Genomic DNA, 26,481 nt, shown 5'->3' with positions numbered 1-26,481 from the left:
TTATCTCATGAAATAAAATACAATCCCAGTGTCACTATTAGTAAAGGAGTCATTTGAATGTTTAGTAATGTACTTCTGTACAATTGAGGATTTATTGTTAAATTTGATTTTCTACTAAAGTTTTTAATCTGCTCTTTTATTCTGTTTTAATAATAAAGACCAAATAGTCCTTGTCATAATTGAGAAATGAGACTTTCTTAAAGTTTAATTTCACTTGTTAACTGCTGGGAGGCAGCAGGCATGCACAGCCAGTGAGGGGACTGGTAGAGGTAAGGGGACCATGCCCAGTGCGGCTCACGGGCCGGGGCAGTGATTCTCAGGTGAGGTAAGGGGACCATGCCCAGTGCGGCTCACGGGCCGGGGCAGTGATTCTCAGGTGTGTAGTGACTGGCGACTGGGCAGTGGGCAAGACGTACCTATATAGAAACTGTGCCAACAGCATGTTCCTGGAGAATTACGTGCCTGCCATCTTCAACTAGTACACAGTCAGTGTCACCACAGGCGACAGCTAGTACCTCCTGATTCTCTATGACACAGCCAAACAGGAAGACTAAGAACAGACAAGACTGATCATCTGAGGCTTTTATCTTATCCGATGCCTGATGTTCTCCTTATATGCTTCTCTGTGGTAAATGTAGCCTTATTTCAAAATGTGAAAGAGGAGTGGGTAACAGAACTTAAGTAATACATGCTAAATATACCTGTTGTATTAATAGGAACTCAGATCTCCAAGTGAAGTGAAGTCACTCAGTCATGTCCGACTCTTTGCGACCCTGTGGACTGTAGCCTACCAAGCTCCTCCCTCCATGGGATTCTTCAGGCAAGAATACTGGAGAGGGTTGCCATTTCCTTCTCCAGGGGATCTTCCCAACCCAGGGATCGAACCCGGGTTTCCCGCATTGGAGGCAGACGCTTTAACCTCTGAGCCACCAGGGAAGCCCATTCTCCAAGGTGATCCCCAAATAAGACAAAGATATGAAAGACAAACCTGTGTCTGGAATAAGGGTGGAAACTAGAAAAAGAAATGGGAGCACACTGGCTATGTGGACTGTTCAACTTTAACACATCAGGGATTGAAGTGTTCAGTGAGCTATCATAGCCATTTTAACTTCAAAGCAACGCACAGAAAAAAAAAAAAGTTCAAGATGTATAAATGGTTTCATTTCATAAGAAACATTTCCAGTAGCCAAGAAAACAGTCCATTTCTCTCAGAAAGCATATGAAACGCTACAGCTACCCTCAGACTTCTTGTATATAATGAAGCAGTTTAAAACTTGAGAGTATTTAAAAAACCCTTTTATCAGAGTTCTATAAAATTCATTAAGAATGTTTCCCTAAAAACTGAAAAAGCAGCAAATCCATCTAAAGCCACAATCTATTCTAAATACTTTATTTCAACTAGAAAGTACTGTCTCTCAGGAGTTTCCTAGTTAAAAAGCTACAATCACCTCATATTGTAACTAGGAGGAAAACAGTGCTATAAAGATAAGACCTGGCTTATACCATCCATACTTTTGCATAGTCCTTCTGGAATCCATACAAAGAAGCATCTTCTCCCTTTGCTCCCATTACTTGTTCTTGTATATAAGTTGCTTTCTATTTTAATACATACAGAGTGGTGAAATAACAAGGCCAACCACGTAGCCAAAGGTCACTCCAGGCCTTCAAGAGACAGGGAGGGACATCCCAGAGGAAACAATGTATAAGATCAAAGAAGAATAAGGGTTTTATCATCACTTGAGGCAGAAGTGTAACCTAAATATTTCTATCACCTGATGTGCTTTCTTTAAGAATACCCAGAGTGTAATAAAGTCCCAATTGCATTTATCATGAAAACTAAAAATGTACACATTTTAGTTAATGTGCATTAAATACCTGTAACAAGGCTTCTGTCAAGAAAAAAAAATAGTTACTGAGGTGTTTCTTTTTGTTTCATCTTATATTAATTGATAATAATGCTGCCAAAAACCATAAGTACCCTTAATAAGTCTTTGGCTGAGTACTGATCTGCACCCGCATGGGGCAGAACCCCATAAGAAGGAACCGTCACTGGAGCAGGCTACCCAACAGAAAGAATAGTTGTCAGTCCTGTCAGCCAGATGGACAAGTCTCCTAATACGTGGGGCGTCAAGGGAGAATATCAGGAGAATCACGCCTTGGTGGTGGAGTTTATTGAGTCCTAGAGAAAAGTCTTCCTGAATATGCTCTAACAAAACTTGAAAGCAAACCTGAAAAGTGTCAGACCAATCTCAGCTCACTACCTGCCAGGAAAATGTCCAACACTCTTGAAAAGAACATGAGAAAACCCACCGCTCACCACAGTAAGCTACATACACATTAGTTTTCCAGGACTGTTGCGTCAGATTACCATGAACATGGTGTGGCTTAAAACAAGAAAAATTTATTCTTTCACTGGTCTGAAGGGCAGGATTCTGAAATCAAGGAAGCAAGTAAGAAGCAAAGGGAAGAGGTGCCTCATTGGCTGCATTCTCGCACGCCGAAACTCTCAGACGATTATGGACCCGCAGAAGCAGCATTGGAGGAGCAAGTGCTCAAGTGTATGATTTATTCCACGTAACTTAGTTGGTTGCATGACTTGGGGTCATTATGAGTATTAATTTTTGGATTGCTTCACGGATAACATTGCAAGGAACATCGGCTGTTGAGAAATACTGGTTAATGTTCCTTCAGCACAGTGGTATCCATTGAGAAGTCTTCAGAGACAGCTATTCTAATGAAAAACCTCACAGAAGATAATGCAAAGAGGAATTCACCTAACTGTCTTATGGTAGCCTAACAGACTCTGCCTAAACCAAAATATAGTATCTGGCAAACACTGCTAAGAAGTCTGAGAAATATGTCCAACAAAAAAAAAAAGCTTGCCAATGACCCTTCTGCCATGAGTGATTATGCCCAAGCAACTCAGCAAGCATTAAGTAAGGGAGGGAACTCTGTTTCAAATATGTCAACAATAGTCAAAATGTGACCAAGTGGATTTTGTGGAAGACTTTATTTCCTAGACCTGTCATTACCAATATGAGCACATAAACACATATTTTTAAATTTCTTTCAAAAAAGAAAGATTGCTAAAAGATTTCATAAGTCAAGATAATTTCACAAAGATTTCATCAGTTCAAGATTTGGGTCATAGGTGGCTCAGAGGGTAAAGCGTCTGCCTGCAATGCAGGAGACGTGGGTTCGATCCCTGGGTCAGGAAGATCCCCTGGAGAAGGAAATGGCAACCCACTCCAGTACCCTTGCCTGGAAAATCCCATGGACAGAGAAGCCTGGTAGACTACAGTCCATGGGATCTCAAAGAGTCGGACACGACTGAGTGACTTCACTTCACTTCACTTCACTGAGGAATGAGGGGTTTCCCAGTGGTTAAGAACCCTCTTGCCAATGCAGGAGACATAAGAGATGCGGGCTTCAGTCCCTGGGCCAGGAAGATCCCCTGGAGGAGGGCATGGCAACCCATCCAGTATTCTTGCCTGGAGAATCCCCATGGACAGACAAGCCTGGTGGGCTACAATCAGCAAAGAGTCCAACATGACTGAAGAATGATATTTTGTCACACCTATGTGCAGACTACCATATGCACAAAATGGTACATTATAGAAGATACTTTTCAAGAGAGTGATTGGAACAGATTTTCTGTGACAAGACCTACCAAAATAAGAAGAAAATAGAAATAGCATTAATTCATGACAAAACTGCATGAAATTGTGTCTTCCAAAGCTTGGAGAATAAAGCTCCCAGTATGGCTTTACTTTATCCTAAAGCAGTGAGATGACAGCGAAATCTAATTGGAGAAGGAGAAGACGTGACTTCTGCTGAAGCCACTGCCAAATTAAAAGAAGCAAAGTTTACTGTGTACACTGTGATGCTCAGAAGAGAGTAGTAGTAGTGGAAGTGTTAGTTGTTCAGTCGTATCCAACTCTTTGTGAATCCATGGACTGTAGCCCTCCGTCCATGGAATTCTCCAGGCAAAAATACTGGAGTGGGTTGCCATTTCCTCCTCCAAGGGAATCTTCCCAACCCAGGGATCAAACCCGGTCTCCCACATTGCAGGCAGATTCTTCACTGTCTGAGCCACCAGGGAAGCCTCAGGAGAGAGTAAGTGATCTTCAAATGAGAAGATAATGATAAAAGCACACAGTGGGACTTCATTGGTGGTGCAATGGCTAAGACTGCACTCCCAATGCAGGGGGCCTGGGTTCAATCCCTGGCCAGGGATCTAGATCCTACCTGCTGCAACTAAAAGATCCTGCCTGCTGCAACTGAGACCTGGCACAGCCATATAAGTAAATTAAAATAAATATTTCTAAAACAAAAAGCCACACTGGAATACAAGCAGATTCTCACGATCCATGTGGCTTTTGTCATGTGTCTTCAGCATGATGATAGAATGGTCATATTATAACTCCACTGCCGCCCACATGTGGGCTGTTGGCATGTGAAACACACTGAGTTCTCAGTAGACAGCAATTTTTCACCTAAGTGTCGGTAATGGTGTGACAAAACAGGCAGCTTTAGGGAATGTAGTCTCTGTCCTAAGGGTGGTAGTTGCAGAGTTTAGCGATGAGGACATTGTTTCTACATCAGGAGATAGATTATAAGGGTGTGGAACACAGTGCCTTTAGCTGGGTGCCAATGAGGTATTACCAGTTTGCAATACCATAAGAGATTGGTGAAGAAGGCTGAGCACCGAAGAATTCATGCTTTTGAACTGTGGTGTTGGAGAAGACTCTTGAGAGTCCCTTGGATTGCAAGGAGATCCAACCAGTCCATTCTGAAGGAGATCAGCCCTAGGATTTCTTTGGAAGGAATGATGCTAAAGGTGAAACTCCAATACTTTGGCCACCTCATGTGATGAGTTGACTCATTGGAAAAGACTCTGACGCTGGGAGGGATTTGGGGCAGAAGGAGAAGGGGACGACAGAGGATGAGATGGCTAGATGGCATCACTGACTCGATGAACATGAGTTTGAGTGAACTCCGGGAGTTGGTGATGGACAGGGAGGCCTGGCGTGCTGCAATTCATGGGGTCGCAAAGAGTCGGACACGACTGAGCAATTGAACTGAACTGAACTGAAGAGGTTGGTAACTCGTGATTCGCTTGACATCGTCAGCTTATGTGACTATATTCTGTTTTAGTTGGCCAGAGCTGCTGTAACATAGACAGGGTACTTAAACAACAAAAGTGTATTTGCTCACAGTTCTAGAGGCTAGAAGTCCAAGATCCAGTAGCTGGCCAGGCTGGTTCCTCCTAGCCTCTCTCCTTGCCACGCAGACGGCCACATTTTCGCTGTGTCCTCAAGAGGACTTTTTCTCAGTGCACGTGTGCTCATGGTATCTCTTCCTCTTTCTACAGGCATGTCAAGATGAAGAACAATAGGAACAAATCCCCAGGCAGGTTCTGAGACGGGGTCTCAGGTGTCATGAAAGGGGCACAGTGGGCCTGCAGGTGACCCAGGGGTCAGTCTTCCCAGCACAGCCAACTGCCCATGTGCTGCTGTCCAAAAATGTGCCTTATCTCTCGTGAGTGGTGAGGGTAGCATGTCCCTCATCCCGTCCTCTGCTGCTTCTTTCCCATGTTCGATACTAGACAAAGATGGCCTATACGTGTATTTTGTTTAAAAAAAAAAAATGAAAGAAAAAATCATGAGTTTAAATCCTGATTCTACCACTTACTAGTTCACTATAAGCAAGTTACTAAATTTCTCTGTATATCAAATTTCTCATTTATGAAGCTGAAATAAGACTCTCTGCCCTCAACAGGATTGTCACAAAGGTTGAGTAAGAAAATTCACATAAGCAGCTGGCAAGGGACCCAGCACATGGCAGGCACATTTTAATTAGCTTTCCGCTTCTGTGATAGGGCAGCACAGGAGAATTCAGGAGAAGAGGTTTGGAGAAGGAAGAATGGAGGAAAAAATTAAGTCCCACTTGTACATGAGTGAGTTGGCATCAACGTACTGAAAGTTACAAAAGATTTGTCAGCTTTAAACAATATCCTACATAATAGGTTGTAAACTAGGGCCTATGCGAAGCAGTACAATAGGAATTGTATTTTTACCATTTAATTTAATTATCATTACTGCCCTTGTATGTCATTAGTGCCCTTATATTGTATAGTGACAGCAGTCAATTCCAAATGTATCCATTAAAATCTTCTGGTTCATATGTTAATAAATATTTTAAATTAATTAAAGGCACTACAAAGAGTTTTATAAGCTGTTATGGAATTCCTAGCTTCCCATGGCCCATACTGTAAGTCTGAACCTTCCAGCATGTATGATCTGGCACCTACTTACTCCTGAACCCTCGGCTTTCCCACTTTCTATCCAGATTCTTCCCTCTAATGCCAGACTCCCACCATATTGAACTACTTGGGGTTTCTGTTCCCTGGACTCTCACATATGGGGTTCAGTGCCTGGGACATACTTTTCCATCTTTTCATCTGGCTAGTTCCTGATTGTCTGTCATTCTTGGCAAAGCCTAAGCAAGGTAGCTCTTCTAGAAGTTATCCTATTTATCACTGTACGTTCACAGAACCAGGCACATTAGGATTTCAGTAAATACTTGTTAGGTGAATAAATCAGTACTCAACCTAAATGCTATGAGTCGGACACGACTGAGCGACTTCACTTTCATGCATTGGAGAAGGAAATGGCAACCCACTCCAGTGTTCTTGCCTGGAGAATCCCAGGGACGGGGGAGCCTGGTGGGCTGCCATCTGTGGGGTCACACAGAGTTAGACGTGACTGAAGTGACAGCAGCAGCAGCAGCAACCTAAATGCAAAGGGTTGTAATGATAGTTTTCCATTACATTATACTTGTATAGCCTATAAGTTTTCAAATTCTATTTGCATAGGGAAAAAGTGGAAGTAGTCTATTCTTTATATTGTATTATGTCCTGCTTTATACACTGCATCATGTCTGAAGTGGGTTGAGGTTTGCTTCCTTCTTGTAACTGCTATAAGGAATTTGTAGATGCCTCTGCAGCCATTCATTTTGAATTTGGTTTTTCAAAAGAAAAAAGAATCAAATATAGTGACTACTGTAACGTAACAGAGAAAGAGGGTTCTCATAGGAAGGCCTTTCCTCTTAAATTTGTGACTCTTGAAAATAAGCATATCAAGGTATTTTTAAAGGTAGATTTAGATTGTTGATATAAAATACCAGAAAAAATGGTATTTGTATAGAAATACATCACAAAAAGATACATTGACAGTAAACCCAAATGATTACAATGAAATTATGTAATCTGGTTGTTCCATTGCATTTTTCCTATTTTATAGAAGTGTTGACCTTCTGGAGATTTTTTTTTTTACTCTGATGCCTCTGCTTAGCACAGGGAATGGGACCAAATGTAGAATGAAACAATTCTAACAGTGAATGATGTGTGAGCTTCTTTTTTTTTTATTTGCTTCACAAGTAATTTACTTAAAAAAAAAATTAACATCTGCTATTTTGAAGCTAATCTTAGTGTATTGAATGCTCGTAACCATTTCTCAATCCCACAGCCTTTTATCTTGCTTCTCCTGCTGTGTTCCCACCACCCCTGATCCCATTAGCAAACCTTGAGACAGCCTCAGACTCACCAAAGTACTGCTTTGGTTTCAGCTGTTCTTCTGCAAGAGGAAGTGAATGTTGGGGGTTTTCTCTGTGGTACAGTTGTGATAAAGCTGTGGTGGTCTTATCTCTCCCTTAGGTAGTGGCTCTTTATGACTACACAGCGAATCGATCAGATGAACTAACCATCCATCGCGGAGACATTATCCGAGTGTTTTTCAAAGATAATGAAGACTGGTGGTATGGCAGCATAGGAAAGGGACAGGAAGGTTATTTTCCAGCTAATCATGTGGCTAGTGAAAGTAAGTTTTATGCTCCCTTCCTGGTTTACTAATATGGTGTAACTGATAGTCCCAGATTTTATCATCTTCTGCTCTTTAACTTGCTGTCTTGTTACTTTTGCATATGTTTACCAATGGGGTATTGCTCTTCATTCTCATGTTGCAAAAAAAAAAAAGAGGGGGGCATTAGTACACTCAAAAGCTATGACATTCTGAGATTGGAATGCCAGCTTCATGGACTTCCCATCCCAGGGGACCTGCCCATCTTGCTACCAACCTCCTTCAGCCCCTTTTCCTGGCCACCTGCTGCACACACACTGACGTCACCCTTCCTCCTGCCACTCCTGGGTTGACAGGCACCTAAGAACCTCTAGTTCCTCAACTCCCATTCTTTTTACGTTGTATCCCCAGGCTTAACTGGCACCTGATCAAAAAAAAAAAAAAAAGGCAATAGATTGTTCCATTCACAAGTAAATTAAGCCCTCATTTGTGAAAGGAAAAAGAAATGAGCTGGAGAAGAAATTCTAAATCCAAGTTTCTGAAAGCTGCAGATTTACTACCAGGCCTTGAGAGAAGAAAATAGAAGTAACACAGACAGCTTGAAAACAACTATCAAGCAAGGGGAGAGCGTAGCAGCGCTTCTTCAGAAAAACACGTCCCCATCGGTTGTCAGCTCGCTGTGGCATAGGAAAAGCAGAATGCTCAGGGGTCAGGAGAACTGAGCACTAATCCTGGCATCACAGCCAAGACTGCCATGCCTCCGTTTCTTCCCACAGAACAAGGAAGTCGAACTCCATCATCTCTAAGCTTTCTTCCAGACACACTAAAATCATATAGTTCTATTAATTAAAAATAGAATAGAGGCAGCCAAGAGAACACTCTCCATTTTGAATGTTTACCAAGTCTTTTGTTTCTGCAAAATAATTATTAAAATAATAGTTGGTTTGGGGCTAGTCTCTGAAATTCCATTCAGTCCAAACTATGGCTGAACAAAAGCACTATTAATTTCTAACCTCAGTTCTAAATTTTTAAAGGAAACGAAATAAAAGAAAGGAGGAAGAATTTCTTCCATGAATCCTGGGTGCTGGGGGCTAGGCCCAGATAAAATTATTTCTCTTGGGGCATCACCTTCCAGGTTCTGCACCCAGCCCTTCCCATGGCTCCCTCCCCAAGAGCCCTGAATCTCACTGTAACTCCTTCCCCTCCCTTGTTTATCTGCAGCTTTCAGCAAACTCCTCCCCTCCAAAGTGCTAAGTGTCTCGAAAATTACCCACTTTTCTCTCCCATAAAAAAATTCTTAATTTCCTTTGTGCCATGGTTTTAATTCTTTTTCTCTGAGCATTAAACGGCTAATGACTCTTAAACCTTATATGAAATATACTTCTATGTTTAAAGGAGTATGCAGACTGGAGAAAAGTTAAGGCAGTGTGGAAGGAAGAAATCTGGAGACAGGTTAATTCCCAGGCCTCTCCCCTCCACTCAGCACTTCTTACTTCCCCGTCATCTCAGACATCCAGGTGGCTCCCCTCCCCTCCCAGTGATGGCTTCCCACAGGACCAGCAGCTGGAATTTTGCAGGGGTAGCTGCTGTTTTTAAACCAAGAGCTTCCTGCACAGTCCTAGTCACTCTGGAGAATATCTTTCATTTTAACTAGATATTATAATCAGTTATTTCTTCCAGATACAAGTGGAAACATTTAAAGTATTTTTCCACTTGATAGTATAAAATGATTGTGTATGTCCAGGCAGGAGGATATTAGATGCTAACTTTAGAATCTAATTAGTTTGCAGAAATAACCTCTTAGGTTTGCAAATATTGAAAAACTATAGATATTTGGTCCACAGGGGATTAAAGATTCAATAAAACTTGGTTTTCTTCCTTAAGATCCAAAGTGGGACTTACAAAGCATACTACAGTAGCCATGCTTGGTGGCTGTGTGCAGAAAGCAGTTCCATGTCTCAGGAAGTGGATGTCCTTCTGATGCCGTGATTCCTTATTGTACCCCGGAATAAGATGGGGTTTTTTTTAGCATTAGTCATTGCTTATTGAGAAAGGCTTGCAAAGGCCAGAACAAACAAAAAGTTTTCAGAAAACCTGAGAATATGACTGAATTCTCAGTTCATCAGGCATTCTTTTCCTTTCCTTTTATCCTGCTTTTTACCTGAATGCAACAAAAACTCACCTGCCCAGTTTTAACATTCGAGGAAAAATGACTGTCAGCAGCATATTCCACTCTGAAAATAGTAGGAGAAATTCTCCTTTATCCAAAACCAGTTATACAGAGCAGATGCTCTGAGGGAGCGTGTGTGTGTGTGTGTTATATACACACATAACTTCTTTCAAGCATTCAGTTGAAAGCCCTATCCAATAAGAGAATGATATAATAGAAGACATTGGTACCTTGTTATCACAAAGGACATTTCCCTTGTATCTTAAGCCACTGGAAAGGGAAATTAGATCATCCTCCATTAATCACATCTAACATCCTTTCCAGTAAGAGACAAACCCATAATAAAATCAGCCCATACACAAAGCCCATTAATGTAGCTCATAATTTTAGAATTTTGATCAGGTACAACTTTGGTTCAATTTTGAACTCTTTGTCTCAATTCAGAGTTGCCCATCATTTAACCAAAACAGATTTCCTTTTTAGCCTTTTAAAATTCCCACATAACAACACCATGCATATACATGGATTATACAGATTATAACTTTCGATTATAAGAACCTTAGACCGAACACCGTGAGTAGATTCTGTGTCATACATACTCCCAGTCCCATGTTTGTTAATTTCATACCATATTTGCAAATTATCCTTTATCCACCTCCGCCTGGCAAAATCCTGCCTATTTTTTAGTCTGACAAACTTGCCGCTTTTTCCATTAAGCATTTACCATCTCCACATCAGAACTTGTCTTTGTTACTGTCTCTCTTCGGAACAACATCACACTTTGTTGTATATTGCAGTTCATTGTGAACACATCTGTCTCTGACTACATTGTAAGCTCCTTGAGAGCAAAGACTGTCCTTGGTCATCTTGCTGTATGATCTTGCATGTAGCAGGTTCTTGGTAAATGTGTATTAAGATAAAACGAAATAAGCAGCTGCATGACCGCACACATAGTCAGTAAAAATGAGACTTCCTCCATTTCTGAAACCTGCTGATCAAGACTTGCCGATCATAAGTTGTGCTCTTTGGATAACAAAGACTGTGAGTTGGCTTAATGAAGTGCTGGGTCAGCTTATTGTGAGACCAAGGAAGTGAATAGCAGTGTCTTTAGTTGCATGTCTGCTCCTCCGCATTGTTGTTTTGCCCCCATGGAATGGTGCTCCTCAATTTGATGATGTGAATTCTTTGTTCCATTCTAGCACTCTATCGAGAATTGCCTCCGGAGGTAAAGGAGCGATCCCCTCCTATAACCCCTAAGGAGAAAGCCAAAATGGAAAAAGCTTTTCCAGCTCCACAGAAGGTAAATGTTTTCAAGTATATGTATTCCATGTACTTTGATTTTCACCATCTCTGGATGAAATAGTACTTCATTTTTCATGCTTATACCCTTCATTGTTTATATTATTATTTCTTCTAATATTGCCACCAACATTATGAAATATATAAGGCAAATCTTTACTATAGCCATTTTCCAGATAAGGAAACTGAGGAGGCTCAGAGAGATTAAAGTAGACCCCCGAGTCACAGCCCAAGTGATAGGATGCGAACCCAAAGTGGAACTTGTAACTTTTAGTGTCATGCTATTTCCACTCAATGCATATTTCTGTAACTGTGATACTGACACTGTCAGCAGTCTCACCTGAGGGGTCCACATTTATGCTAAAAAAAAAACATTGGGGCCCACAGAATAAAGATGCTCTATCTTTCTAGAGTATTCCTCTTACTTGTTTGTAATTTTAAATGTTTTCAGGTTAAAATAAATATGGATATATAATCAGCCAGAGAAATGTCATGATTTTTTAGCCTGTGCGATCAACTCCTTAAGGATATCAGGCAGAATTCTGATGCTGGTAGTGCTTTGGTAGAAAAGTTTATAAGCACTGTACCACCGTATATATTACTTATTTAACTTATTATGTGACATTAACTCTTACCTTAGGCTGAGTAACTTTGGTTCTTTTTGACTCCATAAATTGGCAGGCATGTACATGTATATAAATATATATATATATATATACACACACACACACACACACACACACACATATATATAAACAAATACCATGCCATGATAGGCTTCTGACAGTTGAACCTGTCGTGTATTTTTCTGCCATTCATTCTGTATTTGTTGAGTGCTTACTTCTGTGCTAAGCACGCTTTAGTCCTCACTGAAACAAGACTGAGTAGCCAAGGCACCTGCCCTTGAGGAGCCTACAGGCTGATGGGTGAGACCTCTGCAAGCAGGCGATTTCAGCAGACTATGGTGGGAGCTAAAGTGAAAATCTAATCCTCTAAAATATGCCCTAGGGAGTCCAGGAAGAGTTCCTGGAGGAAGCCAGGCTTGAGCTGAGGCTTATAGGATGAAAAAGGATGTGCTAGGTAAATGATCTTAGAAAAAACATTCTAGCAGAGGGAATAGTTTGGGTAAGGTATGGGATGGGATGGTAGGCAGCACAGGGCCTGATGGAAAGAAGAGTAAGTGAAATATAGGAGCCAGGCCTAGCATGCTCTGCTCAGATGCTTAGACTGTAGCCTTCAGACAGAGGGGATTCCCTGGAGAAGGAATGACATGTACAGATTTACAGGAGAAAAATACCATTCCGGTGGCAGCATGGTGGTTGGATTAGAGGGAGCTGGAAAATTGGTGAAGAAGCCATTGAAAACAATACATAAAAACCTGAACTACTAGAGATGTAGGGGAGGTGTCATAAGGTAAAGTTGGCAGGATTTTATGATTGATTAGATATGATTAATTAAGTTGGAATCTAGGATTATGCTAAGGCTTATTATACAGCTACATGGATAGTGGTACCACGGAAATAATAAAGGAATAAGGAGAATTTGGGGAGTTACAGAAAGGGAATGTTGGGAGTAGGATGTGATGAGTTGTTATAGATATCTTGATTTGTAAGAGGTGTCTCTAGGGCTCTCAGATAGAAATATTCACTGGGGAGCTAGTAATTCAGGACTGGAATTTGAGAGATGGTAGAGCTTCAGAATAAAATGAGGGAGTTAATGTATTCATTGAATTGTATGAAGACAGTTGAAGTTTGTAATAAAGGAGATAGCATAGAGCAAAGAGTTCTGAGAGAAGGCAATCAAGGACAGAATCCCAGTTGAACACTAACTAGGATTTAAGGGACAGTCAGGTGAAGGGCTTCCCTTGTGGCTCAACTGGTGAAGAATCCACCCGCAATGCAGGAGACCTGGGTTTGATCCCTGGGTTGGCAAGATCCCCTGGAGAAGGGAAAGGCTACCCACTCCAGTATTCTGGCCTGGAGAATTCCATGGACTGTGTAGTCCATGGGGTCGCAAAGAGTTGGACACAACTGAGCGACTTTCACTTCACAGCTGAAGGGAAGAAGATTAAGAAAGAATAATCAAAGGAGAAAGAAGGGGAAAAAAGAAGTGGCCTGGAAGCCAGGGGTAAAGAGAGGTTCAAGGAGGGTACAGTGAAGAGTGTCAGAAACAGCTAGTCAGGTGGGGGCTCAGCATGTGACCACCAAGGACCTGGCACGCAAGCACTAGTGTCAGGGACTCACACTGCTGGGATGAGGGTTGATGAACAGAACGGGCCTCCGCAAGTGAACCTGGGGAAGACATTCCCAGAGCTTCACTTGAAGAAAACCAAGTGGTGGCTGGAAGGATGACCTGGTTCCAGGAATGACTTTCTAAATACTGGAATGACATAAAAGCATATCCTGAGGTGTCAAAGCCAAGGGGACAGGCGCACATTGAAGGCAGATAAAGAAAGCACACGTGGATCTTAGCAGAAGCAGGAGCATTGGAAAGACAGGTTGATAGATTAGTCTTGGCTTAGAGCAGTGGTTCTCCACCGAGGGTGATTTTGCCTCCCAGGACACATCTGGCAATGCTTGAAGAAATTTCTGTAAATATCAGCAAGGTGAGGGGTACTACTGACAACTAGTGGGTGGGGGTCCAGATGTGGCTAAACATCATAGCATCCCCAGGACAGCCCCCTCCATAAAGGAGTGTTGTCTGGCCATGCTGAGCATAGAGCTGCTGCTGCTGCTGCTAAATCGCTTTAGTCATGTCTGACTCTGTGCGACCCCATAGATGGCAGCCCACCAGGCTCCTCTATTCCTGGGATTCTCCAGGCAAGAACACTGGAGTAGGTTGCCATTTCCTTCTCCAATGCATGAAAATGAAAAGTGAAAGTGAAGTCGCTCAGTTGTGTCCAACTCTTAGCGACTCCATGGACTGCAGCCTACCAGGCTCCTCCATCCATAGGATTTTCCAGGCAAGAGTACTGGAGTGGGGTGCCATTGCCTTCTCCGGAGCATAGAGCATTACCCCTCTAAAACAGGTAAACATAAAAGAGGATACAGGTAAGTTGATAGCGTGGAAGCTTAGAAATTGAGAATATCTCCATGTTCTCCAAAACAGGAAGGCAGGTCTGCTTCCAGTGTGAGGGTCGTAGAAGTGAGACAGAAGGAATAGTGACTGTGAGAATACCTGTAATGACAGCAGGAGCAGGGCTCACTGGGGACAAATAAAGAGATTCCTGAGTAGTTCTGAGAGCTACTGTTTGAATACTGTAAAAGCCTTGGTGGCATCTTTCCGTGTTGTTGGGTTTTCCCTCAGTAATCCTCAGCATCTAGGCCTGGCAGTGCAGAAGGCAGCTTTGGTCTGATGCATAATTGGAGGTTTTGTGGGTGTGACAGAGAACAAGAGCAGAAGAGACTTGATAGCATTGGTCAAACAGTCACAGGAGTGACCCACCACAGAGGATCAGCCAGATCAGAAAGGACGTGGAATTGAGAGAAGACTGGCAGACTTAGCAAGGTTGCAGCAAGCCTCCCACACCCCAGTGGCAGCGTAGTGTGAAACAGGAAAGGAATTAACCAACTGAAACGATGACCTGTAAATCCAGAAGTTCTCTTGCTTATTTAATATATCAGATGCCAGATAACTCAAAGTTATGATAAATCCACAGAGTTGTGTATAAGAGCTGGAGTGAAATTGAAGGACATGGCAATAGAATTGAGCTGGTCAAGGAATTAGAGTTATTGGTTGGGCAAGTTGTTCTCTTGGACATTAAAATTCCAGGACAGTTATAAGAGTTGGGAGGAAGAGGGCACAGGTGAACCGGGAGCTGAAGTTCTTAATTCTTGTTAAAGCAGATGTTTCAACCTTGGCTTCACATTAAAGTCACCTGAGAAATTTAAAAAAAAAAAAAAAAAGGCCTGTGTTCACATCCACAGATTGATTTAATTGGGCTGGAATAGGGCCTTGGCATGGGTAGATTGCAGAAACTTTCCAGGTGATTTTAATGTACAACCAACATTAAGAACCACTGTGTAAGAGTGACCACAAGTCTGAAGGTAAGAGCTGAAAAGATACATAAAGGATGTTATAGCCAGATGTCAAGGTATAACATAACAGCCTAAAATTAGCAGTGGAGAGCTAAGAGGAGGCCACTGTTAACTCTAGCCCCCGTGGTTCATGGTTGGCTTATGTGTGAATGAACAGCTTATGTGCAGAGAATTGAAACACAAACAATTCTTGGTAAAACTCCAGTTACAAATCCAGCAAGGATTTATGGCAATGGTTGCCTATAAGAGTAAGGGGACTACAGTGGATACAGTTGAAAAGATTGGCATGGAATTTGGCTATGGGCAGATGTCACATGTGTAATAGTATCCATTGTTTGAAATTCACCATATTTGAGAATTTAGGAAGATGCTAATAACTTATATGCAGAGTACATCTTGAGAAACACTGGGCTGGAAGAAGCACAAGCTGGAATCAAGATTGCTTGGAGAAATATCAATAACGTCAGATATGCAGATGACACCACCCTTATGGCAGAAAGTGAAGAGGAACTAAAAAGCCTCTTGATGAAAGTGAAAGAGGAGAGTGAAAAAGTTGGCTTAAAGCTCAACATTCAGAAAACAAAGATCATGGCATCTGGTCCCATCACTTCATGGGAAATAGATGGGGAAACAGTGGAAACAGTGTCAGACTTTATTAATATTTTTGGGCTCCAAAATCACAGCAGATGGTGATTGCAACCATGAAATTAAAAGATGCTTACTCCTTGGAAGGAGGGTTATGACCAACCTAGATAGCATATTGAAAAGCAGAGACATTACTTTGCCAACAAAGGTCCGTCTAGTCAAGGCTATGGTTTTTCCAGTGGTTATGTATAGATGTGAGAGTTGGACTGTGAAGAAAGCTGAGTGCCAGAGAATTGATGCTTTTGAACCTTGGTGTTGGAGAAGACTCTTTGAGAGTCCCTTGGACTGCAAGGAGATCCAACCAGTCCATTCTAAAGGAAATCAGTCCTGGGTGTTCTTTGGAAGGAATGATGCTAAAGCTGAAACTCCAATACTTGGCCACCTCATGCGAAGAGTTGACTCATTGGAAAAGACCCTGATGCTGGGAGGGATTGGGGGCAGGAGGAGAAGGGGATGACAGAGGATGAGATGGCTGGATGGCATCACCAACTCAATAGATGTGAGTTTGAGTGAACTCCGGCAGTTGTTGATGGACAGGGAGGCCTGGCGTGCTGCAATTCATGGGGTCGCAAAGAGTCAGACACGGCTGAGTGACTGAGCAACTGAACTGAACTGAATATAAATTTAACCTAAAGACATACATGCACTGAAAGCATTTATGACATCGGCATGGAGTCATCGTAACAACTAACAAGATTTGTAGTCTGTGTCAGGAACTGGGTGAGATGCTTTGAAAGACACGGCCTTTACTTGTGTTGGCTTACTGGTATTCCCACCTGTGCCTCAGGCTGAACTTTGACACTGAACCCACCTTGGTGTGTTCCTCTTCAACAGCCTTGAGCTACTTGTCCCTCAGCCAGAGGAGTTACAAGGAACTCCGGCACTGCCTCACTGGCTGCTGCGTCCTGATGAGCCTGTGCTCCTATGGAAGGAGACCTCTTCCCTGCCTCTGAGACTCCCTGGTTCTCACTGCCTGTGCCGCTCCTCTGCTTAGCAGAGCTTGCCACACCGTAGTCTCAGTCTAGACTGTAACTGATTTTTTAAATTGTGTGTGCCTTGTCTTCTCACAGACTATCTTCATGCTGGAAGTAGACCTTTATAATATATCCCAACAGACCTTCAGATACCCTACCTGACCTTTGAGATCTGCTTCAGGCTATCCCACTGCTGCCCAAACCCTAATTCCGGCAGATCCAAAGAGCTTGTAGATGTGCACGTAAAACATTTAAAAACATAAATAGGTAGAGTAAGGATTTGTGAGAGCCTAGGAATACATTTAGGAAAAAAAGGAGAAAAATTCTCCTGGAGAAGATGGAGCTCAAATAAGGCTTTAGGGCTTAAGATACAAGGATTTCTTTTGTTGAAGAACACATTTTGATCTACTTTATCTGAATCCATGTATTAGACTACCAACCAACCAGTGAAGTTGCCCAGTCATGTCTGACTCCTTGCGACCCCATGGACTGTAGCCTACCAGGCTCCTCCATCCATGGAATTTTCCAGGCAAGAGTAGTGGAGTGGGTTGCCACGTCCTTCTCCAGGGTATCGTCCCAACTCAGGGATTGAACCCAGGTCTCCCACATTACAGGCGGCCGCTTTACTGTCTGAGCCACTAGAATCTTACATATATGTATTTGTCTTCACATGTGGAACGTAGCACATGTATACTTAGACACTGTTTTATGTCCCTTTTGGAGAAAGTATAAAGAATGATCTAAGCTTATGTGAGAAGTCCCTGGGAAACGTTAATGCTGTCCCAGGTAACCAAAATGCCTTGGGTTTACTCTTGAGTCGTGACGCAAACAGCCAGCCCTTGAGAAATGTGTATCTGGGCTTCCTTAGCACCTGGCAGAGTTGCATTTCTTCAGTTTAGTTTCTTTATCAGAGTATGTATGGTTTGATTTTATCAAGATCCTGCCTTATAAACCTACCACAAATTCTATCAGATGTTTAATTTCATGTGCAAGTTTTATTTTTATTATCATATATGAGATAAGTTTTTTCTTAAAAAGAAAAAAGGACCTGAAAAGTGATCTCTGATAAGCGACTAGAATTGGGGGCGAGTTGGAGAGTGGGTCCTGAGTTCATAGAACTATAGAATTAGTGACATGGAAGGAACCTTAGAGATCAACCCTGGTGATTCTAGTCAGCTCCTTTTTGTAGATGAGGAAATCAGGATAGATCCAGAAAGGTTATAAGGAGTTCGTTCAGAACAACCCTGCTGGTAGGAGCCCAGCCTCCGTGCTCTCAGGCCAGTACCCTTTGTCCTCCACGTCTAGTCAGCAGCACAGGCAGACAGCTGTTACCTGCACAGCTAGCCACGTTTTGCATTACATTGCCTTTTTTAATGTAATAGCCAATATTATTGGCTGTGCTGGGTCTTTGTTGCTACACGGGCTTTTCTCTAGCTGTGAAGAGCAGGGGCTACTCCCTAGATGCTGTGCGCAGGCTTCTCATGGTGGCCTTGCTTGTTGAGGACTAGGGGCTCTAGGATGTGTAGGCTTCAGTAGCTGTGGCCCATGGGCTCAGAGGTTGCAGCTCCCAGGCTCTGGAGTGCAAGCTCAGTGGTAGTGGCACAGGGGATTAGTTGCTTTGCAGCATGTGCGATCTTCCTGGATCAAGGATCTAACTGATGCCTCCTCTATGGGCAAGTGGATTTTTTACCACTGAACCACCAGGGAAGCCCTCACGCTGCATTTTTACATCCCTTTATATGTTTGTTTCATTGTACCCTTTCTTCATGTGGAAGCCTTTAGAATCATATTGTCTGTACTTCTTAAGAAAAACAGGAAAGAAACCCTTCAATAGTTGTTTTTTTTTTAATTTCTATTCAAACTATAGAATAAGAAGTAAAATTATACCATTTGGCAGCTGCTAAATCGTCTGAGTCCTTCCAAGTGGAACACACCTGTTGTGTCGCTCAGTGTACCAGATACCTCCCAACATTTCATCTGGTTCATTGAAGTGTTGGCAGGTGATGGCAGCATTTGGCTTTTCGTCTGCAAGAGGAGGGGATGAGTCTTGTTCATTACACTCCACAAATGGCCAGAGACTCCCCAAATTAACATGTACCACGGGGGTATAGGAGAATGTTTTCTCAAGCTCATTCTAGAAAATCTTCACTGTAGTGTACTGTAAATTTACGTCTTATAGAAAGAAGAGTACTGGTGCTATCAGGGAGAAAAGCAACTCAGGAGGTTTGGGAAAACAGAAGTGCTGACAACTTTCATTTGTGTTTATACTGTGAACTCTTTAGGCTTTTTATTTTTGCTAGCCTAAGTACTAACCTACATCATTCATGTATTAGTGGAGGAAAGTTGTTGATAAAGTTCCTTTTGTAAAATTTTTATTTATACTATAAAAGTAATATATGCTCATAGTTTTAAAAATCCAAACAATAGAGAATAGTGTAAATGAAAGATAAAATTCCTTTATCCAGCTAACATTCATCTTCACTCTGTTTCTTGCATACCCTGTTAAAGATGTTATCTGAATATATGAATACATGTCTGTTCATGTCTGTTCTTTGTTTTGATGAAACTAGGATCATAATATTTTTATTTCACCAATATATCTTGGACATCTTTTTTAATTAATTTTTTTGAGGTATAGTTGGCATACAACGTTAGTTTCAGACATGCGACGTGGTGATTCAACATTTAAATATATTATGAAGTGATCACCACAGTAAATCTAGTAACCATCTGTCACTATACAAAATTATTATAATCTTACTGACTATATTCCTTATGCTGTAATTTATTTCGTAAATGGAATTTTGTACCTCTTAATCCCCTTCGCCTGTTTCGCCCATCCCCCCATGTATCTGAGCCTGTTTTTGTTGTTCATTTGTTTTGTCTTTTAGATTCCACATGTAAGTGAAATCATAGGATATTTGTCTTTCTCCATCTTACTTACTTCTCTTAGTATAATACCCTCTAGATCTATCCATGTTTTCAAAAATGGCAAGATTTTATTCTTTTTATGTCCATTATATATACCACATCATCTTTGTCCATTCATCTGTCAGTGGACACTTGGCTTGCTTCGTATCTTGGCTATTGTAAATAACGCTGCAGTGAACGTAGGGATACATACATTTTTTTTGAAATAGTGCTTGTGTTTTCTTCAGGTAAATACCCAAAAGTGGAATTGCTGAATTATATGGTGGTTCTCATTTTATTTTTTCGAGGAACCTCCCCTACTGTTTTGCCACAGTGTCTGTAAAAATTTACATTCCCACTGACAGTGCACAGAGGTTTCCTTTTCTCTGCATCCTACCCAACATCTGCTATTTTTTGTCTTTTTGAGGATAGCAGTTCTAACGGGTGTGAGGTGATATCTCATTGTGATTTTGATTTGCATTATCTTGATGACAACTGATATTGAGCATCTTTTCATGTACCCATTGGCCATCTGGATGTCTTCTTTGGAAATATATCTGATCAGATCCTCTGCCCATTTTTCAATTGGATTGTTTGTTTGTTTGTTTATATATTATTAAGATGCATGTGTTCTTTTGAATATTAACCCCCTATTGGATATATCACCAAGCTATCTACTCCCATTCAGGATGCTGCCTTTTCATTTTGTTAGTGGTTTACCTCACTGTGAAAAGCTTTTTAGTGAGATGTAATACCATTTGTTAGGGCTTTCCAGGTGGCTCGGTGGTAAGGAATCCACGTGCAATGAAGAAGACATAGGTTCAATCCCTTAGTTGCGGAAGATCCCCTGGTGGATAAAAATGGCAACCCACTCAAGTATTCTTGCCTGGAAAATCGCATGGACAGAGGAGCTTGGTAGGCTACAGTTCATCAGATCAGATCAGTCGCTCAGTCGTGTCCGACTCTTTGTGACCCCATGAATCGCAGCACGCCAGGCCTCCCTGTCCATCACCAACTCCCGGAGTTCACTCAGACTCACGTCCATCGAGTCAGTGATGCCATCCAGCCATCTCATCCTCTTTCGTCCCCTTCTCCTCCTGCCCCCAATTTCTCCCAGCATCAGAGTCTTTTCCAATGAGTCAACTCTTCGCATGAGGTGGTCAAAGTACTGGAGTTTCAGCTTTAGCATCATTCCTTCCAAAGAAATCCCAGAGCTGATCTCCTTCAGAATGGACTGGTTGGATCTCCTTGCAGTCCAAGGGACTCTCAAGAGTCTTCTGCAACACCACAGTTCAAAAGCATCAATTCTTTGGTGCTCAGCTTTCTTCACAGTCCAACTCTCACATCCATACATGACCACAGGAAAAACCATAGCCTTGACTAGACGGACCTTTGTTGGCAAAGTAATGTCTCTGCTTTTCAATATGCTATCTAGGTTGGTCATAACTTGCCTTCCAAGGAGTAAGCGTCTTTTAATTTCATGGCTGCAGTCACCATCTACAGTGATTTTGGAGTCCAGAAAAATAAAGTCTGACACTGTTTCCACTGTTTCCCCATCTATTTCCCATGAAGTGGTGGGACCGGATGCCATGATCTTCGTTTTCTGAATGTTGAGCTTTAAGCCAACTTTTTCACTCTCCACTTTCACTTTCATCAAGAGGCTTTTGAGTTCCTCTTCACTTTCTGCCATAAGGGTGGTGTCATCTGCATATCTGAGGTTATTGATATTTCTCCCAGCAATCTTGATTCCAGCTTGTGTTTCTTCCAGTCCAGCGTTTCTCATGATGTACTCTGCATATAAGTTAAATAAGCAGGGTGACAATATACAGCCTTGACGAACTCCTTTTCCTATTTGGAACCAGTCTGTTGTTCCATGTCCAGTTTTAACTGTTGCTTCCTGAGGGTCACAAAAATACAGTCCATAGGGTCACAAAGAGTCGGACACAACTGAGCATGTAGTACATTTCTTAGTTTTTGCTTTTGTTGTCCTTGCCTGAGGAAACAGATCCAAAAATATTACTAAGACCCATGGCAGAGTGTTTACTGCCAGTATTCTCTTGAGGAGTTTTATGGTTTCGGGGCTTACATTTAAGTCTTTAGTTCATTTTGAGTTTGTTTTTTGTTTTTTTTTTTAATAAAGATATCTAGGTATCTGTTCTTATTACCACAGGTAATTCTGTTCTTTTTATAGTTTTAAGATACTGAAATATCCAGTTATCTTTTTTTAATACCTAAAATGCCCAGGGTTTTGTTTTTTTTTTTTTAATTTCTGAAAGTGCTTAGTTTTCTTCTTTTTTTTAATTTCTAAAAAATGAAACCTATGATAAAAGAGTACCTTCTAATATCAGTAAATTTTCAATGTTAACACAACCAGTTATGTTTTTGTGTAAGTGCCAGGCATATAGTAACAATTATGCATAGGAATATTAGATTATTTCTATGAATGTGGAGAAATTACTGTAACGTTTTATGTCTTTCTCTAAAAACTCATTAAATGAATAATAGTTATTTTTTTATTCCAAGATAATTGTTAAAATATCCATCATAGCTCATCTCTTCGTGAGAGAAAACTGTTTTAATTATTTTCAAAATTTTATTTTAGCATATAGAGTCACAGAGAGCAGGCTTGGTTAATTCAGAAAAGCTGACTTCCAAACTGAACTGCATGCTCCAGTTATATTCAGGAACAGCTGTTTTCTTGTCTAGTCCAAAATAAGAACAGAGAACCCCAAAGCATCAGATAACTCCATGGTAGTTCCTCTTCCAGCCAAACACACGCACACAAAATTTTACATTGATAATTCTGTCAACCTATCAGAAAAATAGTAGGCAGTGAATAAGTTGCCTTCGGTGTACATGTTTGTGCCTTTTTCTACAAAATATCTAACTTTTATTTACCCTCTTCATCCCCAAAGTAGACTGTTTATTAAAGCCTGGATTAATTATGCTCTGTATCACTGTTTTTAAAAATCACTTCATATAGAAAAAAATTTTCCGTTTACTTCTCCTTGTAAGAGAAGTATATCCATATTATTCTTAAACATAGGAATTATATGATTTTATTACTGTGCTGATGTCCAATAGCAAATTTATAGTAGACAGTGGTAGATTTTTCTAACTACCTAAAAGTTAGTTAATATACACTGAATCATTGAATACAATCTTAACACGACTGAAGCGACTTAGCAGCAGCAGCAGCAGCAATGCTAAAGAATAAAACCAATTTACATCTTTTTCACTTTAGTAATTTATTTATCAAAGAAAATACAGTTGATTAAACCTCTAATTTATTATATCAGATAGATAAAAATTACTATATGCTTGATTCACTTTAAAATTCAGGGTATATTTGAACTTTTCTTTCTTTATCTGAAGAGAACTAAGTCAAAATTTTAACTTATAAGTAAATAAGCATTCAAGTGCTTGTTTGTGTCCCATAAAGAATCTCAGTGCAGACACTGATATTTCTTTTTCTCTCCATAATTTGGTTCAATAACTTATAAATATTAAAAGGAAAAAGATGTCAATTGTTTAAAAAAGTGTTATTTACATTTGAAAAATATATTTAGTCTAGAGATATACGATGCCCTGCAAAGAAAGTGAGTGGACGACGTTCTTGGTGGTTCAGTGGATGAGAATCTACGTGCCAGTGCTAGGGACACATGTTCGATCCCTGGTCTGGGAAGAGCCCACATGCCACGAGGCAGCTAAGCCGGTGGGCCGCAACTACTGGAGCCTGTGCTCTAGAGCCCCCGGGCCGCAGGTGCTGAAGCTCATGCGCCTAGAGCCTGTGCACCACAATGAGAAGCCCGTGCACCACAGTGAAGAATAGCCCCTACTTATCTCAACTGGAGAAAGCGAGCACACAGCCACAAAGACCCAGAGCAGCCAAAAATAAATACATAAATGATTTTTAAAAAGCATGTAAAAAAAAAGGAAAGTGAGTGGGATCCCCCATGATATTACAGCAGCAGAGCTAGCATGAGTCTCCTCACAAGCTCAGATTCCACTACCAATAATAGAGTCCCTAAATATTCTCCATACAATTTCTGTCCTTTATTGAGCCCAGCTTTGCATAAAATGTTCCCTTGGTATCTCTAATTTTCTTGAAGACATCTCTAGTCTTTCCCATTCTATTGTTTTCCTCTATTTCTTTGCATTGATCCCTGAGGAAGGCTTTCTTATCTCTCCTTGCTATTTTTTGAAACTCTGCATTCAAATGGGTATAGCTTTCCTTTTCTCCTTTGCTTTTCGCTTCTCTTCTTTTCACAGCTATTTGTAAGTCCTCCCCAGACAACCATTTTGCTTTTTTGCATTTCTTTTTCCTGGGCATGGCCTTGATCCCTGTCTCCTGTACAATGTCACAAACCTCCGTCCATAGTTCATCAGGCACTCTATCTATCAGATCTAGTCCCTTAAATCTATTTCTCACTTCCACTGTAGAATCATAAGGAATTTGATTTAGGTCATACCTGAATGCTCTAGTGGTAGTGGACATGGAACAACAGACTGGTTCCAAATAGGAAAAGGAGTACGTCAAGGCTGTATATTGTCACCCTGCTTATTTAACTCATATGCAGAGTACATCATGAGAAACGCTGGGCTGGAAGAAGTACAAGCTGGAATCAAGATTGCTGGGAGAAATATCAATAACCTCAAATATGCAGATGACACCACCCTTATGGCAGAAAGTGAAGAGGAACTAAAAAGCCTCTTGATGAAAGTGAAAGAGGAGAGTTAAAAAGTTGGCTTAAAGCTCAACATTCAGAAAACGAAGATCATGGCATCCGGTCCCATCACTTCATGGCAAATAGATGGGGAAACAGAGGAAACAGTGTCAGACTTTATTTTTGGGGCTCCAAAATCACTGCAGATAGTGATTGCAGCCATGAAATTAAAAGACGCTTACTCCTTGGAAGGAAAGTTATGACCAACCTAGATAGCATATTCAAAACAGAGACATTACTTTGCCAACGAAGGTCTGTCTAGTCAAGGCTATAGTTTCTCCAGTGGTCATGTGTGGATGTGAGAGGAGTTGGACTGTGAAGAAAGCTGAGCGCCAAAGAATTGAAGCTTTTGAACTGTGGTGTTGGAGAAGATTCTTGAGAGTCCCTTGGACTGCAAGGAGATCCAGCCAGTCCATCCTGAAGGAGATTGGTCCTGGGTGTTCACTGGAAGGACTGATGCTAAAGCTGAAACTCCAATACTTTGGCCACCTCATGCGAAGAGTTGACTCTTTGAAAAAGACCCTGATGCTGGGAGGTATTTTGGGCAGGAGGAGAAGGGGACGACAGAGGATGAGATGGCTGGATGGCATCACTGACTCGATGGACATGGGTTTGGGTGAACTCCGGGAGTTGGTGATGGACAGGGAGGCCTGGCGTGCTGCAATTCATGGGGTTGCAAAGAGTCGGACACGACTGAGCGACTGAACTGAACTGAACTGAACTGAAACGTTCTCCACAGAGGAACTCTAAAAACCTCCGAAATCTCTCTTGCCCTGCAAGAACCCGTGAAACCTTAACTCTATTGAAGGTCTGTAACAAGTTTTACTACTCATTCTCCTCTTGCACCTCTTCCGCAGTCAATGTCTGTGATGAGGGTAACAGCCTGTGCGTTGTCTCTTCCCCTGCAGCTCTGTTTCTTGCTACTTTGGGCAGTTCTCTTAACCCTCCACAGAGTGAGACCCCACAAATTCCTTGTCCTCTTAATTTCTCTCTCCTAGATAATTGCCAGTGGTTTTAGTCTCAACCCCCCAAAGTAGGTTTGGGGAATATTTCATTTTCTTGAGGGCTTCCCTGGTAGCTCAGCTGATAAAGAATCCACCTGCAATGTAGGTGATTCAATTCTTGGGTTAGGAAGATCTGCTGGTTCAATTCTTGGGTTGGGAAGATCCGCTGGAGAAGGGATAAGCTACCCACTCCAGTATTCTTGGGCTTCCCTGGTGGCTCAGCTGGTAAAGAATCCACCTGCAGTGTTGGAGACCTGGGTTCAATCCCTGGGTAGGGAAGATTCCCCGGAGAAGGGAATGGCTATCCACTCCAGTATTCTGGCCTGGAGAATTCCATGGACAGAGGAGCCTGGCAGGCTACAGTCCATGAGTCACAAGGAGTCGGACATGACTGAGTGACTTTCACTTTTCACTTTCATTTTCTTTGATGTCTTCCTAACTCCCATCACTTAAAATGTGTACAAAATAATGTAAGGGCAAAGTTGTTTTCCAGTGTAGCAACCCACTGATTATTCAACTGGATTGAGTCTCTCAGCCCATCTCATTTTCTTATACAAATCTTCCATGGAAACTTAGTTTAGAGAATAATATAAATTCTCAATAAAGTCTTCATAATTGTTTCAATAAACCATTGATAAGTGTTTGAAGGACTCTTTCATGATTCTGAGAAGGCAAGTTTAGATTCTAATCTTTGAACAATGAGACACATATAAGTATAAAATATGTGATGCTGTACTGGGGGAAACCAATGTTCTTCTTGGCGCACGCTTTCTCTGACAGTGACTTTAAGGTCTGTTTGATAGCGTAATACCGTATTTGCTCTCCATGATGATATTTTCAAAAGTTAACTGTAACA

At 41.4% G+C, this 26,481-nt stretch overlaps 1 protein-coding gene and 1 long non-coding RNA gene across 11 annotated transcripts in view; one reads left to right on the top strand and one right to left on the bottom strand.

The window, feature by feature from the left end:
- The window catches only part of LOC133254063 (uncharacterized), a 252,562-nt gene that overhangs the window by 133,244 nt on the left and 92,837 nt on the right, over positions 1–26,481 (bottom strand). The window lies entirely within an intron of this gene.
- Positions 1–26,481, top strand: part of AHI1 (Abelson helper integration site 1) — a 219,722-nt gene that overhangs the window by 166,916 nt on the left and 26,325 nt on the right. For 9 of the 10 annotated variants that reach the window (XR_009738557.1, XR_009738556.1, XM_061428058.1 and 6 more), the window contains 2 exons: positions 7,718–7,880; positions 11,229–11,329. Coding sequence is in view for 8 of the 10 variants with exons in the window: in XM_061428058.1 (XP_061284042.1) it covers positions 7,718–7,880; positions 11,229–11,329 (264 nt within the window). In the remaining 2 variants the exon portion in view is untranslated. Of the gene's footprint in view, positions 1–7,717; positions 7,881–11,228; positions 11,330–26,481 lie in introns of those variants that run through there. The other variant, XM_061428063.1, reaches the window with a different exon arrangement.

The sequence above is a fragment of the Bos javanicus genome, chromosome 9, assembly GCF_032452875.1.
Source record: "Bos javanicus breed banteng chromosome 9, ARS-OSU_banteng_1.0, whole genome shotgun sequence".
NCBI lineage: Eukaryota > Metazoa > Chordata > Mammalia > Artiodactyla > Bovidae > Bos > Bos javanicus.
The sequence above is the reverse complement of the archived record's forward strand: the minus strand, read 5'-3'. Positions and strand labels throughout refer to the sequence as shown.